At 49.0% G+C, this 15,913-nt stretch overlaps 1 protein-coding gene across 6 annotated transcripts in view; it reads left to right on the plus strand.

Annotated features, from left to right (window-relative positions):
* Positions 1-15,913, plus strand: part of Pli (E3 ubiquitin-protein ligase pellino) — a 97,886-nt gene that overhangs the window by 49,280 nt on the left and 32,693 nt on the right. Inside the window, exon 1 of one of the 6 annotated variants that reach the window (XM_084583030.1) lies at positions 15,189-15,599. The exons of 4 other annotated variants lie outside the window; for them this stretch is intronic. In XM_084583030.1, the coding sequence (XP_084439156.1) occupies positions 15,565-15,599 (35 nt within the window). In that variant the 5' untranslated portion in view covers positions 15,189-15,564. Of the gene's footprint in view, positions 1-15,188; positions 15,600-15,840; positions 15,888-15,913 lie in introns of those variants that run through there. One more of the 6 variants, XM_084583031.1, reaches the window with a different exon arrangement.

The raw sequence follows: 15,913 nt of genomic DNA on the forward strand, positions 1-15,913 counted from the left end.
GTATGGGCACCACATATCGTTGTCGTGAGGGACGTGCCAAGCGTGCGACGCTTTAAAGCGGCACCGCACGATGGCGAAACGGGAAGCTGTCGGCCGCTGCGCCGTTAATTATCGCCGGCTCGAACGGAGCTCGGGGAAGAAATTGTGACGCAAAAGGTTGCCTTCCCTCGTGGTCGCGCGGCTAATTGCTGTGCTTATTTAAAGCGATAGCCTGGTGATAAATTCTGTCCTGGGTAAACAGAGGCTTAGGCTTGTGTCGTGCGCGAAATTTTCCGTGTCCACCCGCGATCCACGTGAGAGCTGTTCGGTCATATAGTAGTCGCTAAACTCGGTCATAAGAGCCAGAAACCGGGAGTTAGCCGACTGCCGCGACGCCTATCGGTACTAAATTAAACTCGTATTATAAGTTGGAAACAGGGAAAGGTTATAGTAGAACTGCTGGAGCGGAGGAGGTGGATCCGTGAGCTGAAGCCGCACGCCGCCATCTTGCCATAGATACAAAATGCGCCGGTTTCGCTTGACACGCAGTCGGTTCATTCGCTTGATTTTACGCTCATAGGTGATGACCTGCGGGAATTGTGGCGTCATATGCATTGCATTGAATACGCTGATGGATCGAAAATGGTTGGGGTATTGTATTCCGTCTGTAAGTATATATACTCTAAAACTAATAACATTGCGTGCTGCTGTTAATAATATATATGCGTAATATATATATATATATATATATATATATATATATATATATATATATATATATATATATATATATATATATATATATATATATATATTACGAGGTGCGACGCTAATGGAAGCGAACTGTTCGAAGAGAACACTGGGAACCAAAAAGATGGAGACAATTTGGAAGCCTTTATTCCGAAAGTGGCACAACCCGACCGGGACACGCGGAATATACCGCGCGTGTTTTTGTTTTGTTTTTTCTTTTTGTTGAGCTGCGTATTCTTTGCTCTAATTGTTCAACTTGAGCATTACTATCGTAATTGAAAAATTAGGCACAGGCAGGAACATTTTAAGGGTTTTGCGTTGGAAGTCCCGCGGACAGTTAGCCGCCATTCGCTATTGCTTATGCTCAACTTGAAGATGAAAAATGCTATCTGCAGCTCAAGTGTAAGCATTAGCCAGTTTGAACTAACTGGCTAATTGATACTTAATAATAATTAAAAATAATTGTACTACAATTGTTTATAATAGTTCGCTATCATTTTACTTTCCAGCGCACATTAAACGGCCTTGTATATACATTTCGCTGTTGCTTCATGCATTTGCAGTCTGCATAAGCATTTATTTTGAAGCACTAGCTTGCGATTTGCTTATTTCAAGTGAAAACGAAGCGACCGCCCCTGAAACAGAGGATCGTATCCTTGACTGGGATGCCCTGGACAGCCACACCTTCAACTTGTGCAAGAAAAGAGTGGAACTGGACAAAAAAATCATGGTGTACCACATGATGACTGAAAAATTGGCAGGTGTTTAACCATGGTGGAACCAGGTTAGATAATCGATAGCGATCACTTTTGCTTGATTTAGCGAGGTCTAGCGGCTGTTTTCGGTTTATTATCGTCGATATGTTTTCAAGGGTGTGTAACGGTGCTTTAGCGTAAAATCAAGTTCGAATTTTAAGCACAATAAATATTTAAATATTTAACGGTAATAAGGACCTACATTTAGCCCAGTACAGTAATACTCGACAGAAGCTCTCCAACGATATATGACGGATGTTGTTGCGGAGAGTTTAATTTTCAATCCAAGCTTAATTAACTTCGAATAATTGCGACGCGTAGTTAGTAAAGGTCTATTCTTAGCTTAAGCTATCCAATTATATAACATAGCACTTTGCTAAAGCTTGACCAGAATCTTCATTATTGCCTATAACTGCACATTCGGCGTCCAGAATGATTATGCGCCTCATAGGAATACATGTAGACAGAAGTCTTAAATGCATTTTTATGATTGTACAGTGCAAGTACAGTGTCGACCCTTCGAAGAAAAGCCCAGTATACGCTAGAACTTATATTGCAAAATTATGAAACGTCATTTCAAACGCAATGTAGTCTTAAAACACTGCGATACTTGCGCGTGGTAGTCTGCGTTTGGAACCGCAGGGGTGCCTGACTCAGAGACGCGTCATTCAGTTTTTTTCTCGTTTCACTGAGTAGGCTGCCATTCGTTCACAGTTGGCGTGTACTTTGAAGAGCACTGTGGCAAAGTATGGACCGACATTAATACGCTATATTTTTAAAACGGCGCGATAAGTGTGTGTGCTGTGAAGCCAGACGTATCCTTGACAGGTTCTTTGTGAGCTGGTCTCCGAATCTCAGTTTCTCCAGGAGTCCGGTATGCTGTTACGTGCGCACCACTGGTTCATAGTACGGTCGGTGAAATTTGGCAGCTTAGATTCTCTACGCGAAAAGTAGCTTTCAAACGGCATGGCAAACGAACGACAACGAATTGCGCACCGTTGCAGACGGTACCCCGGCTGCTGAGGTTGTTCGCGCGCAGACGGCGGAGGCGGCTCGGGATCTCGTCTGCGTCGTCGTCTGCACAGTGCTAGCCGCCGCAACGGCCCGGTATCGCCTGCAAAGGTGCGCAGTTTGTCTTCATTCGTTTGTCGTGCCATTTAAGAACTGATTTTTGCGTTGAGCATCTATGCTGCCCACCTTTTCTTAACGACCGTACTATATGAACCGCTGGAGGACTCCTGTAGAAGATAGTGCGATTCGGATTGATTGATTGATTGATTGATTGATTGATTGATTGAAAACATCTTTATTTATTCAGTATTCTCAGAACATGTGGGTGGGCCGCCTAGTCCGGTAGTCCATTGGCTGCTGCTGCTGCGCTGGCCCTCCCCACCAGCCAGTGCTGACGGTCAGGATCATCGCTGAGCAGAATAGCCTCCCACTGCTCCTCCGAGGGGTTGGGAATGGGGTCAACTAAGGGATTAAATTGGCATGCCCACACCATATGGTAGAGGTTAGCTACCTCTCCACAGTGTGGGCACTGCGGAGAGTATAGTGTAGGGTACCACAGGTGTAATTTAGCTGGTGTTGGGTATGTGTTGGTTTGTAGTCTCTTAAGGATGTTCTCTTCTAACTTATTGAGGGATTTGTGTGGTGTTGGGTACTCCTTTCTGGCTGTTCTGTATGGCGCGAGATTGTCAGCATACACTGCTAAACCTATCAGGTCACGGCACCCTTCATGGTCATCAGGGGGAGACGCCCGGTATAGAAGAGCTCGGGCATGCCTGTGAGCGGCTTCGTTTCCTCCTGGTAGTTCCAGGTGACCGGGAAACCAGATGATTGATACTTGGTTGGGTGGGTGCTTAGTTAGCAATGACAACCCTGACTTATGAATTAATCCGTAATTGAAGTTGCGACAGGCGTTCTGGGAATCAGTGAGCACAACGGCGTTGGGGTTAGATGCTACAGCTAATGCAATAGCTGCCTCCTCTGCGTGAGTGGGGTTAGATGTTTTCACCGAGGCGCAGTTCACCATCGACCCCGCAGGCGTTGAGACTACAATAGTCATGACTCCATTCTGTGGTCCTGCTGCGTCCACGTAAAGGGTGTTAGTCTGCTTGTCCCATTTCTTCTGCAGGGCTTCCCCTCTAGCTATCCTCCTCTCGATGTTATATGCGGGATGCATATTCCGCGGAATGGGGTACACGTTGATGCGTCTTCTCACATCGCGTGGGACCTCTTCCCTTTGGTCAATTGTATAGGGCTGATTAACATGGATCTTCTCGAGCAGTTCTCTGCCGGGTGTTGTAAGTGCGAGCTTATTGAGTTGTGAGAGCCATTGTGCTTCCCACATCTCTTCGAGGGTATTAGCACCAGCTGTCAGAGCGCAGGCCTGTTAGGGGTATGCCCGGCTTCGCAACATACTTTTTGTGCCTTTTAATTTAACAGTAGATTCTAAATTTCACAGCATACCTTGTCGCAGTGTTTTCCAAAGCATATGCTGCCTACACGAGTACACGATCAAAGGAGAAAATTTTTCGGAAAATTTGGTTCGAGCGAGCATCTTTATGCATTGCGCTTCCGTCCAGTGCCGTCTGCTGGGTGACTCCCACGCTCATGTATCGCGCTGTTTTAAAAATACAGCACCTTCAAAATAAGGCTTCATAACTGTCTTCATGAAGGACGGATATCCTACTATTGCGCTGTGAAATAAGAAAAAAAAATGTTTTTAAAGCTTTTATGTGCATGTATTCTTATGGGGCGCTTTCCCACTCTGGATGATGAAGTGGCCACCAGTACGTGGTGCTGAACGCAGCACCAACCGTTGCGCCCCTGGCGGCGTGCACGGAGCCAATAGGCGACCTCCAGTCCAGCAGTTATGTTATAATCTTCTTGGTTGGAAACTACGAGATGGTTGATAACGGCGGTTGCGCCTGCCACAAAACCAACAAAACAGGTGCAGCAACAACAAAAAATGCATCTGGCAGCCCCGGAATATTGGCTAAAACAGGCAATGCCTTTCAGTACCTCTCAAGTCCATGGCAGTGATTAAAGGCAGCAATGTTCTTTGCCGCATTCCACTTTCTGTGGCAGCGAGTTTAGGCAGGACGTGCAAAGAGACGGGACTTTCTCCTTGTGCGCCGTGAGGAGCGTGTCGCCCATTAATCGGGTCAGCGGTGCGGGTAAGATGATAGAGCTCCTTACGACAGGGAAATAACGGCTTAACGGCTCCTAGCCCCCCCCCCCCCCCCCCCTCCCTTTTTTTTTTTTTCCTTTCCGCGCCTCTGTCTGCTGTCGTCCGCGAATGGACCATCGAGAAAAGTCGGGTTTTAGAGGAAGAGCAGAATTCCGTATCTGAAACCATTGATCACCGGGTGAGACGGCCTTCGCGTATTTTCCGCACCAGGGAGAGGCTAAAGCTGTTTTCTTTTTTATCTTACAATTCTTTATAGAGGCTACAAATAGCCTTATAAAAAAATCTGGAAAGTAAACAGTGCGCAAAAACTGGCGCAAAACGCATTGAACACGGACTGTGGAATAGTGTTTGTCTGTTAGGAGCTGCCTACGAAAGCACCTGCCGCGCCGGATGCTGGGCTTATCTCTGCGTGTACTTAATCATCGCCGTTATCAGCTTAACGAAGTCGTGTGCAGGAAGAAGGCCTCTCACATATGGAAGGATATTGCATCCAAAAGTGAGCTGGGCAAGAAGTGCAAATGTGCCCCAAACTGCAAAAACCCGCGCATTCTTTTGCGCCACCAGGATAATTTACTATGAGAGATATTGGAGGCCTTCCTCGTTTACACCTACTGCAGTACATGCATCAGCAGTCCATTCTTCCATCGGAATATCTGAGAAGGAATTGAGGTATCTTTCTTCCCACTTGCAGCGTGGATAACTTTCTTCCTATAGTTTTTTTTTTTTTTTTTTTTTCAATAAACCTCTGTTGATAGTGCTTGTTTGTGTGCAATCGTATTCGGTCTCGTTGGCGTGCGCTGTGGCCAAATGGTGCCGTGCCAGTTAGCACAAATGTTTTCTTTACTCGATGTCTTCATTCCTTGAGGGGTCCTGGTAAGCTGCTGCTGTTCACCATCTCTGAGCACCTGCCATATGTGCGAAGGTGATGCGAACTACTTTGTGGCTTCGCAAAGACAAGTTGTGGGGTCCGCGGCTCGTGGCTTGGCGGGTCGGGAGGGATCGGCTGCTGGTCTTGAGCCATTCGAAGATGGCCACTGGCGAAAGTTCCGAGCCCACGTTTGGTTAGCGCCCGTTGGTGAAGGGACCGACTCTTCGCGTCATTGTTTCGCCGATAATGTCGCGCGCCCGAGTAGATAGATCATCATCATCAGCCTGACTGTACCCACTGCAGTGCGAAGGCCTCTCCCATATTTCTCCAATTAACCCGGTTCTGTGCTAGCTGCATCCACTTGACCCCTGCGAACTTCTTAACCTCATCCGCCCACCCAACTTTCTGCCGCCTCCTGCTACGCTTTCCTTCCCTTGGGATCCAGTTTGTTGCGATCATCGGTTATCCTCTCTTCGCACTACATGTCCTGCCCATGTCCATTTCTTCTTCTTGATTTCCACTAGAATTTCAGTAACTTGAGTTATTTCTCTGACCCACTCTGCACGACTCCTAACTCTTAATGTTACCCCTACCATTTTTCGTTCCATAGCCCTCTGCGTTGTCCTCAACTTAAGTAGAACCCTGTTAAGTCGATGTAAGTACTTAAGTAGAACTTAGGTGTGTGCGTGCGTGCGTGCGTGCGTGTGTGTGTGTGTGTGTGTGTGTGTGTGTGTGTGTGTGTGTGTGTGTGTGTGTGTGTGTGTGTGTGTGTGTGTGTGTGTGTGTGTGCGTGTGCGTGCTTGCGCGCGCGGGAGGGGGGGGGGGGGAGTTGTCTTCCGCGGAACGAGGTGCTATGTGTGTTCCGCTGTTGGTCATCACGTGGCCTTCTTATATTGAGACCCGCTTTATTCTAACTGACGTTCAGATAGCTCAAACATATGTTCCCCCTCTTCGAATTGCCGCCATTTCAACAGCAGTTTGTTATTGTTTTCGGCATCAAAGTTGAAACGTTACTGCTACGTGCCGGCAAAGCCTGCGCCTGTGCACCGCACCGTGTTTGCCAAAGACGCAGATACCACGTGGCTCGCGGCAGTGTCACGGAGGGATGCTGCTTTCGCACCTGCGGCCGGGTTAGTATTGAGCACGACCCAGGAGTATACAAACTGGGTAAACCGTGCATTTGTGAGAGAGTCCGGGATCCCTCATAGCCTGACCGTAATCAGTTTGTAGAGATGGCGTTGTTTCTTCTTCGTAGTACCATTATAATAAGCGCGTATTTTGGACCATGCGTTAGGGAAAGTAATAAGCCCCCACGAACGTACCACGGAAGCGCGCCGAAACGCCCCAAACCGGCCGGGCAGCAACTTTTTTTCTCTGTCGTGCAGCTCCTCAGCGTGCGGCTGCGACGTCCATAAGTGGTAGCACACCCCGGAATAAAAGAAAGGCCGGTTGGCGCTCCCCTGGGAAAGTATAAAGAAGCGACGAATCGCGATAGAAACGCTGCCTGCGCGCCTTAGTAGTGCCGCTCTATTCCACCGCCAAGTGGTGCTTTCTCGCCGGGCGTTTAGGGCAGAACCACTTGTGTTGTTGGCGGGGCCCCGCCGCGATGAATGCGCTGCGCGTCGGCGACGGCGGAAAGATTTCCGAGACGGCGGGGCTGGTTCTTTTGCTGTTGCGTTGGGGGGTTAAAGAAATGAGTGCGCGGTTGCTTTGGTCGTCGACGCCGCGCTGAAGAATGCCGCCATGCTAGCGACGTGTGCGGAGCGGTAGTGGTTAGCGTTGCTGCTGCTGACGGTGATGGTTTAGCTGTGTGCCGGCCGCCCCTGAGCACTGACAATGCATGCGTTAACCGGAAGTTCGCTTAGTTCGGCCCAAAGTTCTCAATTTCGGGCGCCTTGTAAGGCGAAAGCCATACTTGCCTCATGAAGGCATGAACAGGAAGCGACACCAAAAACATGACGTGGTTTCATATAAAAACTGTAACGCAGTCGTTCTTTACGCAGCGTTGTGACTAGTGTCGTACCATTTCTTTTCCAATAAGCGTAGTACAAGTCCGGGTGGTTTACGACGGAGATCCGAAACGATGACATATGTACAGTCTTTGTCAAAAGTTTACAGCCCAGGGGGCCTGCTTCTGAGCCACTTCGTGCAACTTGCAATGCGTTTCCAGTGTTCCGAATCTCTTGATGGTTAGAACAGTTTTTGTCTTACATTGGGAAGGACATCCACTAACGCTATCAGTGCCATTACACGGTTCAGGAGCAGACCCCCTGGGTTCCACACTTTTGACAAAGCCTGTACATGTACTAATATTGCAAGCGCAGCAACGACAATATTAGTAGCTATGCACCAACATGCCCCGAAGAGTGTTTTACTGAAGTATCTGTACATGTGCTCCAGTCATATAAATGAATTAAATTTGGGCAGGTTACTAACTTAAATCAAATGTAAAATGAGTTATGAAAAAAAAAGACGAAGTATGTTTTTTTTTGTTTTTTTTTGTTCCGTGGGCACCTGAACCATGCCATAAGAGAAGGTAGGAAGGTGGGAGAGAAAGTGGAAAGAGAGAAAGAGGAGCCGTAGTGGAGGGATACGGAGTAATTTCGACCACCTGGGGATCTTTAACCTGCACTGACATCGCACAGCACACGAACGCCTCTCCGTTTCGCCTCCATCCAAACGCAGCTGCCGACGGTTGGGTTCGAACCCGGGTACTGCGGCACAGTAGTCGGGCAACACCCCGGAACAGTGGTCGGACATCTTAACCACTACGCCACCGCGGCGGGGTAAAAATTGTATGCCGCTCATTGCAAGTGTAGGTGCCCACCGAGAAATGAGGCCAGTTCGGCACCTTTCCTTTCCCCTTAAACTTAACCAACTAAAGGCGTTTAAACTTTGCGAAACTCTAGCAGTCTCTCGATGATTGCCGGGCAAAAAAACCTGTCAAACCAACGGTGCTTTCATACGCCTTATCAATTAAGGCGGAGTTATGAAACGGTTAATTATTCCCTTCAGCAGCTTGACAACTCCTCAGTTAAAAAAAAAAAAAGCGGATTTTGGTTCTTGAGATTCTGTGAAACTCCAAAAAGATTCATTTCAGCAAATTCTTACCCCTCGGGTTTTGTAGGTGCTATTCAGGCAAGGCATTTCGCTTAATCTACTCCTGATCTCGTCGTGATCGTCGTCGACGTAAAATAAAAAAGTTCATGTGGCAAACTCACATGACCCGTTAATGTAGCCATACGCCCCGCCCCCCTCCGCGCGCGCACGCACACACACACACACTGTTACGACCGTACATCCGCATTTGCGCGCTCTATTGTTCGCCTGTGGGCATGGAAAAGTATTGTGAATATGTGGTGATGGTCCAATGGCTCTAAGTGAGCCTGTTTCCAGGAATCCTGTTTTGTAAGCCTGTTTTGCTTTGTGGACAACCTGCAAATGCCAAATTGACCCTGTCAAGAGAACGTCTGGAAAAACACAAAGAAACGTCCCCCTGCGGGAAATGCAGGAAGTGCTTTCTTTTGTTCACCCTTCCAGTCGATAAGCCCTATCGTCCAGTGAGGAATGCCTACTTTCCAAAGGAGACGACAGAGTGACATGTCCGCTGACGTGCAGGACAAGAAAGGAGCATGACGCATACAGCCATTAAGTGATTTCCCAGGAATGCAGGAAAGATTTGCAATTGTCGAAAACGGACAATGCTGGGAGCGGATGCGGCGCCACGTGCACTCGGGTTTCTGAGAAGTAAAACCACTTGTCAGAACCAGCCTGTGGTTTCTTTGCTGAAGAATAGAAATGTACCTCCTCTCCTCGCCGTTCCCAAGCTTTTCCCGCCAACAAGTGATCACGCCCAACGAATGAATGCCGGACCAGTCAGTGCTTCAGACCATCAGTGCAGTGATGTGTTCGATTGGATGCCGATACCTGAGGGGCGTGCCCTGGATTTGGTTGGTCAGCATCTTCAGAGAGGGGCTGGACATAGGGGATTTTAAGGACGCTGCAGAGCACGAAATGTCGCTCTGAGCCCTGGGTAAACGGCTCATCCAGTCGCTTCTCGCTATGAACTCTTAACGCTTGCCATTTTGCTGATGTACCCTTCTCTTTCGTGTAAATAATCTTGTAAATAAGTTTCTCAAAGTGCCATTAAACCTGCTTGTACATATTTCACCAACTTCGAAGATTCAATCCTACTTCAACCCCGAGTCTCTGCACGCTACCAAGTGAAGGCCGGGTCGACGTAGCCCCAGCGTCACGACAACTGGTGGCAGCGGTGGGATAAAGCCCCAACACTGGTGACCAGCGTTGGGATCTGAATCTACAAGCACAACGACTGGTGACCAGCGTTGGGATCTGGATCTACAAGCTACAACATCTGGTGATTCGAGGTGGGATCTGAATCTACAAGCCACAACATCTGGTGATCGGAGGTGGCATCTGGATCTACAAGCTACAACATCTGGTGTTTCGAGGTGGATCAGAATCTACAAGCCACAACATCTGGTGATCGGAGGTGGCATCTCAAGCAACAAGCAGGAGCAACAATCGGCCAACAAGAGAGCAGCTCGGAACATCGATCGCATGTGTGGGTGAGTGCTTGGCTTTTCGTCTGATGTGGACCAGGTTCTAGAACAGGGTTAGATTTTAGAACTGGTAAAAAGTGTTGAAACGCCTTTAGGTTTGGTAGTTTGCACTGTTGTTTTGGAAGTAGCCGACACTCGGAGCGATCATGGACCTACAAAAGCTGCAGAAACCGGACCTGTTGCTATTGTGTGAGGAATTGGGAATTGATACAAGTGGTTTGGCACGAAAACCCTTGATTATAAAGGCAATCACTGATCTGGGAGCCGATGATGAAGAGCTCAGTGAAGCATGGAACCTCATCGAACAAAAAAAGGAGGAGCAGCTCATACAGCAGAAAGAGCGAGAAAAAGAGGAAAAGAGGCGGGAGCGTGAAATTGAGAGAGAAGCAAAAAAGCGGGAGCTAGAAATTGAGCTCCGGAAATTAGAAGTAGAGTTGAGCAAGAGGTCGGGCAATTGTCCCCAGCTAGCGGTACCTCTTCTCAACAAGGAGGCAGATTTCAAGATGTCAAAGTACATGCAGCCATATGTGATATCAGGGGATATCGGTCTGTATCTGGGTAACTTTGAGCGAACTTGCGAAGAACTGTCCTTCCAGCGAGACACGTGGTCTCAGAGATTATTGACGGTTCTGCCCTGCGAGGCAGCGGAGGTTGTCGCGCGGCTAAACAAGGAGGACGCGGACAACTACGAGAAGGTCAAAGCTTGCCTTCTGATTTTCGGAGACAGAGATGTGCAGGCCTTAACACGTTCAAAGGCGCGAGAACTAGCTACACTGCTCATTTCAGAAAAATCAACAGCGGAGGAAACGGCAGTTAAAACAGTGGTAAATGCGGAAAATAGCGGGTCAGAAAAGTTTGAGAGCGAGGCATCTCAGATAAGTCAACTTGAAAGTGAGCTTGATGAGACGCGGAATGAGGACGTTCTTGAGAGTAACATCTTGCCGCCAGTGTCTAGTAATCTCACAAGACTTTTAAGTGGAACCCGAGAGGACTTAGCTATGGAGCAAGCCGTGGTAAATCTAACGTTAAACCCCGAGGAGATGGGGGACAACTTGATTTGCCTCAGCGAAAAAGGAAGCAACGCTCAGGAGCTTCTCAAAAAGACGGAGCAGAGAGGAGAACTAAAGAAATCCCAGCTGTCCGATCTGGGCGAGATAATAACTGAGTTTGAGGCCTGCTTCGTGGACAGGCCAGGCAGGACTGATTTGACTGAGCACGATATTGAGCGGACTTCAGACGTGCCAGTGCGATCAAGGTGCTACCGATTTTCTCCAAGGCAAAGAGAAATTCTGGATAGGGAAGTAACTCGCATGCTGGAATTGGGAGTAATAAAACCCTCGGAAAGCGATTATGCTTCGCCTATGATCTTAGTAGAAGCTCCAGGTAAAGACCCTAGGCCTGTGGTAGACTACCGAAAGCTAAATTCTCTCACCAGGGATCAAGTGTATCCTATTCCGAATATTGAGGAGAGAGTAGAACAGGTCAGTAGAGCGGCATATGTGACTACGCTGGACCTTACTCGAGGATACTGGCAAGTACCGCTCACTGAACGCGCCAGCAGATACGCGGCTTTCGTCACTCCGACGGGCAGCTACCAGCCAACAATGATGAGTTTCGGGCTCAAAAATGCTCCATTTTGTTTTTCCCGACTCATGGATAGGGTTTTAAAGGGGTGTGAAACATTCGCGGTGCCTTATTTGGACGACATTGCGGTTTTTTCCGACTCATGGGCGGACCATATGGTACACCTAAGAGCTGTACTGAGCCTTTTGCGTCAAGCTGGACTAACCGTAAAGGCCGAGAAATGTTGCCTGGCAAGGGCGACCGTGGACTACTTGGGTCACAATGTAGGTCAAGGTTTCAGGAAACCCAGCGAGATTAAGATTTCTGCGGTAGCAGACTACCCGCGGCCGAGCACGAAGACGGAAATTCGGGCATTCTTAGGGCTGACGGGATACTACAACCACTACATCCCTCACTATTCATCTTTGGCTAGCCCTCTGACCGACGCTCTCCGCAAGACAGAACCGACAAATGTAGTCTGGGACGAACAAAAGGAAGCCTCCTTCGTAAACCTGAAGGCTGTGCTGATTAGCCGTCCGGTATTGCGAGCTCCCGACTATGACCGAGAATTCACGGTCCAGTGTGATGCCAGTGATCGAGGGCTAGGTGCTGTTCTCTCCCAGAGAGATGACGACGGTAATGAGCACCCCGTGCTCTACCTGAGCAGAAAACTGAGTTCTAGAGAGAGGGCTTATTGCGCGTCAGAGAAAGAGTGCGCTTGCATTGTATGGGCCATTCAAAAATTGCAGTGCTATCTTGGAGGGGCCAAATTCACCGTAGAGACGGACCATTGTCCCCTGGCTTGGCTGCAAACTGCGACATCGAAGAACAGTCGCCTTCTTAGGTGGAGCTTGATTTTACAGCAGTACAATTTTGAAATAAGATACAAAAAGGGGAAGTTAAATGGGAATGCGGACGCGCTTAGCCGCTCTTTCTAAGCGGTCCGAGATGTTCCTCACCATGTATGCAAATTGATAATCAGGTTTTTTTTTTTTCGTGCGCTTGTATATGTGTGGCTATGTAAAGCAGCACGTTTGGTTTTCTAGGAATACGTGGGTCCTGAACGTCTTGAGAGTGGGCTTTTCTCGAACAACAATGGCAGTTTTCTTTTGACCTGGTCTCTTCAGACGGGAGCCGAGTGCTTGTTTAGACATGTGGTTGAGTTTCAGACAGCTCGAGCAAATTGGCCTACAACAATCAAGACAACGCGACAAGCAACAGCGAGCTTCAAGCATTCACGTGCAGGCCATTAAGTCGTCTCTTCATGCAGCAGCGGCGACTGCTGCCCTCCGAGACTCTTCTGGTGGGGGAGGAGGCTGTTACGACCGTACATCCGCATTTGCGCGCTCTATTGTTCGCCTGTGGGCATGGAAAAGTATTGTGAATATGTGGTGATGGTCCAATGGCTCTAAGTGAGCCTGTTTCCAGGAATCCTGTTTTGTAAGCCTGTTTTGCTTTGTGGACAACCTGCAAATGCCAAATTGACCCTGTCAAGAGAACGTCTGGAAAAACACAAAGAAACGTCCCCCTGCGGGAAATGCAGGAAGTGCTTTCTTTTGTTCACCCTTCCAGTCGATAAGCCCTATCGTCCAGTGAGGAATGCCTACTTTCCAAAGGAGACGACAGAGTGACATGTCCGCTGACGTGCAGGACAAGAAAGGAGCATGACGCATACAGCCATTAAGTGATTTCCCAGGAATGCAGGAAAGATTTGCAATTGTCGAAAACGGACAATGCTGGGAGCGGATGCGGCGCCACGTGCACTCGGGTTTCTGAGAAGTAAAACCACTTGTCAGAACCAGCCTGTGGTTTCTTTGCTGAAGAATAGAAATGTACCTCCTCTCCTCGCCGTTCCCAAGCTTTTCCCGCCAACAAGTGATCACGCCCAACGAATGAATGCCGGACCAGTCAGTGCTTCAGACCATCAGTGCAGTGATGTGTTCGATTGGATGCCGATACCTGAGGGGCGTGCCCTGGATTTGGTTGGTCAGCATCTTCAGAGAGGGGCTGGACATAGGGGATTTTAAGGACGCTGCAGAGCACGAAATGTCGCTCTGAGCCCTGGGTAAACGGCTCATCCAGTCGCTTCTCGCTATGAACTCTTAACGCTTGCCATTTTGCTGATGTACCCTTCTCTTTCGTGTAAATAATCTTGTAAATAAGTTTCTCAAAGTGCCATTAAACCTGCTTGTACATATTTCACCAACTTCGAAGATTCAATCCTACTTCAACCCCGAGTCTCTGCACGCTACCAAGTGAAGGCCGGGTCGACGTAGCCCCAGCGTCACGACAACACACACACACACACACACACACACACACACACACACACACACACACACACACACACACACACACACACACACACACACACACACACACACACACACACACACACACACACACACACACACACACACACACACACACACACACAACACACACGCACACACACACGCACACACACACACACACACACACACACACTACTTTCGAGACGAGGCAGTACTACCGAAACGTGCTGTGGTCGTCAAAAGGGTCTGGTTCAGCCACGAATTAAGAGGGCGTGGCGGGGGTGGAGGCACAGGGGCTTTAGGAGGCACTTTCTATTGCGCGATGATCGAATAGGAACGAACGGAATGGTGCCGCGAACTCTATGCTCCAGGACCGCCAAGGGATTGCGATATAAAGGAGGGAGCACTAGAACCTTTGAGGGAGGTGGCTAGAGAGCGCGATACATTCATTGACGATCCGGATAAATGCAATGCTGGAGGACGTTCGACAGAAAGACGCGAGCAACGAAAAGGCTCATTTGGCACCTTATACGTGCTGCTTTGGAAGCTTCGTTTAGTTATACCGCGCTAGGAGTGGTTCTGCTATCCGTACGTCATTTTTTTTTTTTTTTTTTGTTTATGCGCAGCAGTTCCATCGTTGCAGAGAAAAATGTAGGAAAAAAGAGTCGTGGCAGGCACAGGAAAAGCGCGGGCCGTTTGGTCACTGCCTGAAACGGCGCTGTGTGCTTTATGGCGCGCGTAATGCACATGTAGTTTTTTAATAAGCGTATTTCTTTTGCTTTTTTTTCGCGTCTACGTCCGCTAAATCATTTGTTGTCTGCTCGTAGCGCGCGCGTCGTCTGCTATCGACGTCGCCGGCGGCGTTTTCGCGGTCGGTCGCACGGTTCCGCGCACCGTCCGCTGTCGCCGCCTTTTCCTTCCGCATCTTTCCCTCTCTTTTTTGAAGTTCTTTAGAGCCGCTTTCACTCTCTCCATTTTATCTCCAACTTCGTTGGCGCACTGCCCGTCTTTGTGAAGAACCCGATACGTGCCCAGTTTTTTTTTTTTTTCTCATTTTGCTTTCGCCGTCGTTTCGCCTCTTCTCGGGGCAGAGGCGGGGAGGGAGGGAACGTAGATACCCGAAAAGGGAGAGGGGTGATCAAGCCCGAAGCCGCCTTTGCGGTGGTCGTCGTCTAAGTTTAGGTCGCATTTCTTCTTTTTCATCCTCTCCCGCCTAGAAGACCGGCCCGCGCAGGCGCCTGTAGCAGACGACGCCGAAAAAACCACTTTCATTTCTGTGTCGTCCAGTACGGTGTGCGTCCGCGAAAGTGCGGTCTGCGTACGTGAGCTGTGGTGTGCCGTGGTCGCCGGTCTCTGAGCGCGCCGGCTGGACCAACTACGTTTCACGCCTACCTTGCCGACCCCCTCATTGGATATATACGCACCTCGTCGTCGATCACGATCGGCTGTGCTTTTTTGTCCTGCCGCTGCCGTTGCTGTTTGCAAGCCATCGGGACGGCGTTAGTCATTCCAGCGGTGACGGTGACGCGGTTAACGAGCCGGCCCCTGTCGCACTCCTGCGGAGCGCGATATGTGAATGGCTCCCGATTGTGGAGGTCTGCGACCGCGGACGCAAGTGCAACCTCTACCTTCTTTCGTTTGTTTCGTGGTTTCCCCCTCCATTGTTTCAGCCTTTTCCGCTCCCCTTATCTGCCGGATTTCTCCTCATCCTTTCTTGGACGTCATTGTGTTCCGCGGTATCGTCGTAGTTGTAAACATTCGCAAGGTCTCTGCCGGAGCATTTCTCGCTTGGAGGGTCGCTTTGTAGACCGAAAGCCTGATGTGTTTGTGTAGTGCATGAAAGCCTAGTGCCTGAAGTGGCTGAGCCATGAAAGGGGCCCATCGCGATGGGAGGCTCAGGTATGCAAGGTGCGCGATAAGGCTTC

This window comes from Amblyomma maculatum, chromosome 10 (assembly GCF_055883805.1).
Source record: "Amblyomma maculatum isolate TAMU_Amacu chromosome 10, ASM5588380v1, whole genome shotgun sequence".
NCBI classification, from domain to species: domain Eukaryota; kingdom Metazoa; phylum Arthropoda; class Arachnida; order Ixodida; family Ixodidae; genus Amblyomma; species Amblyomma maculatum.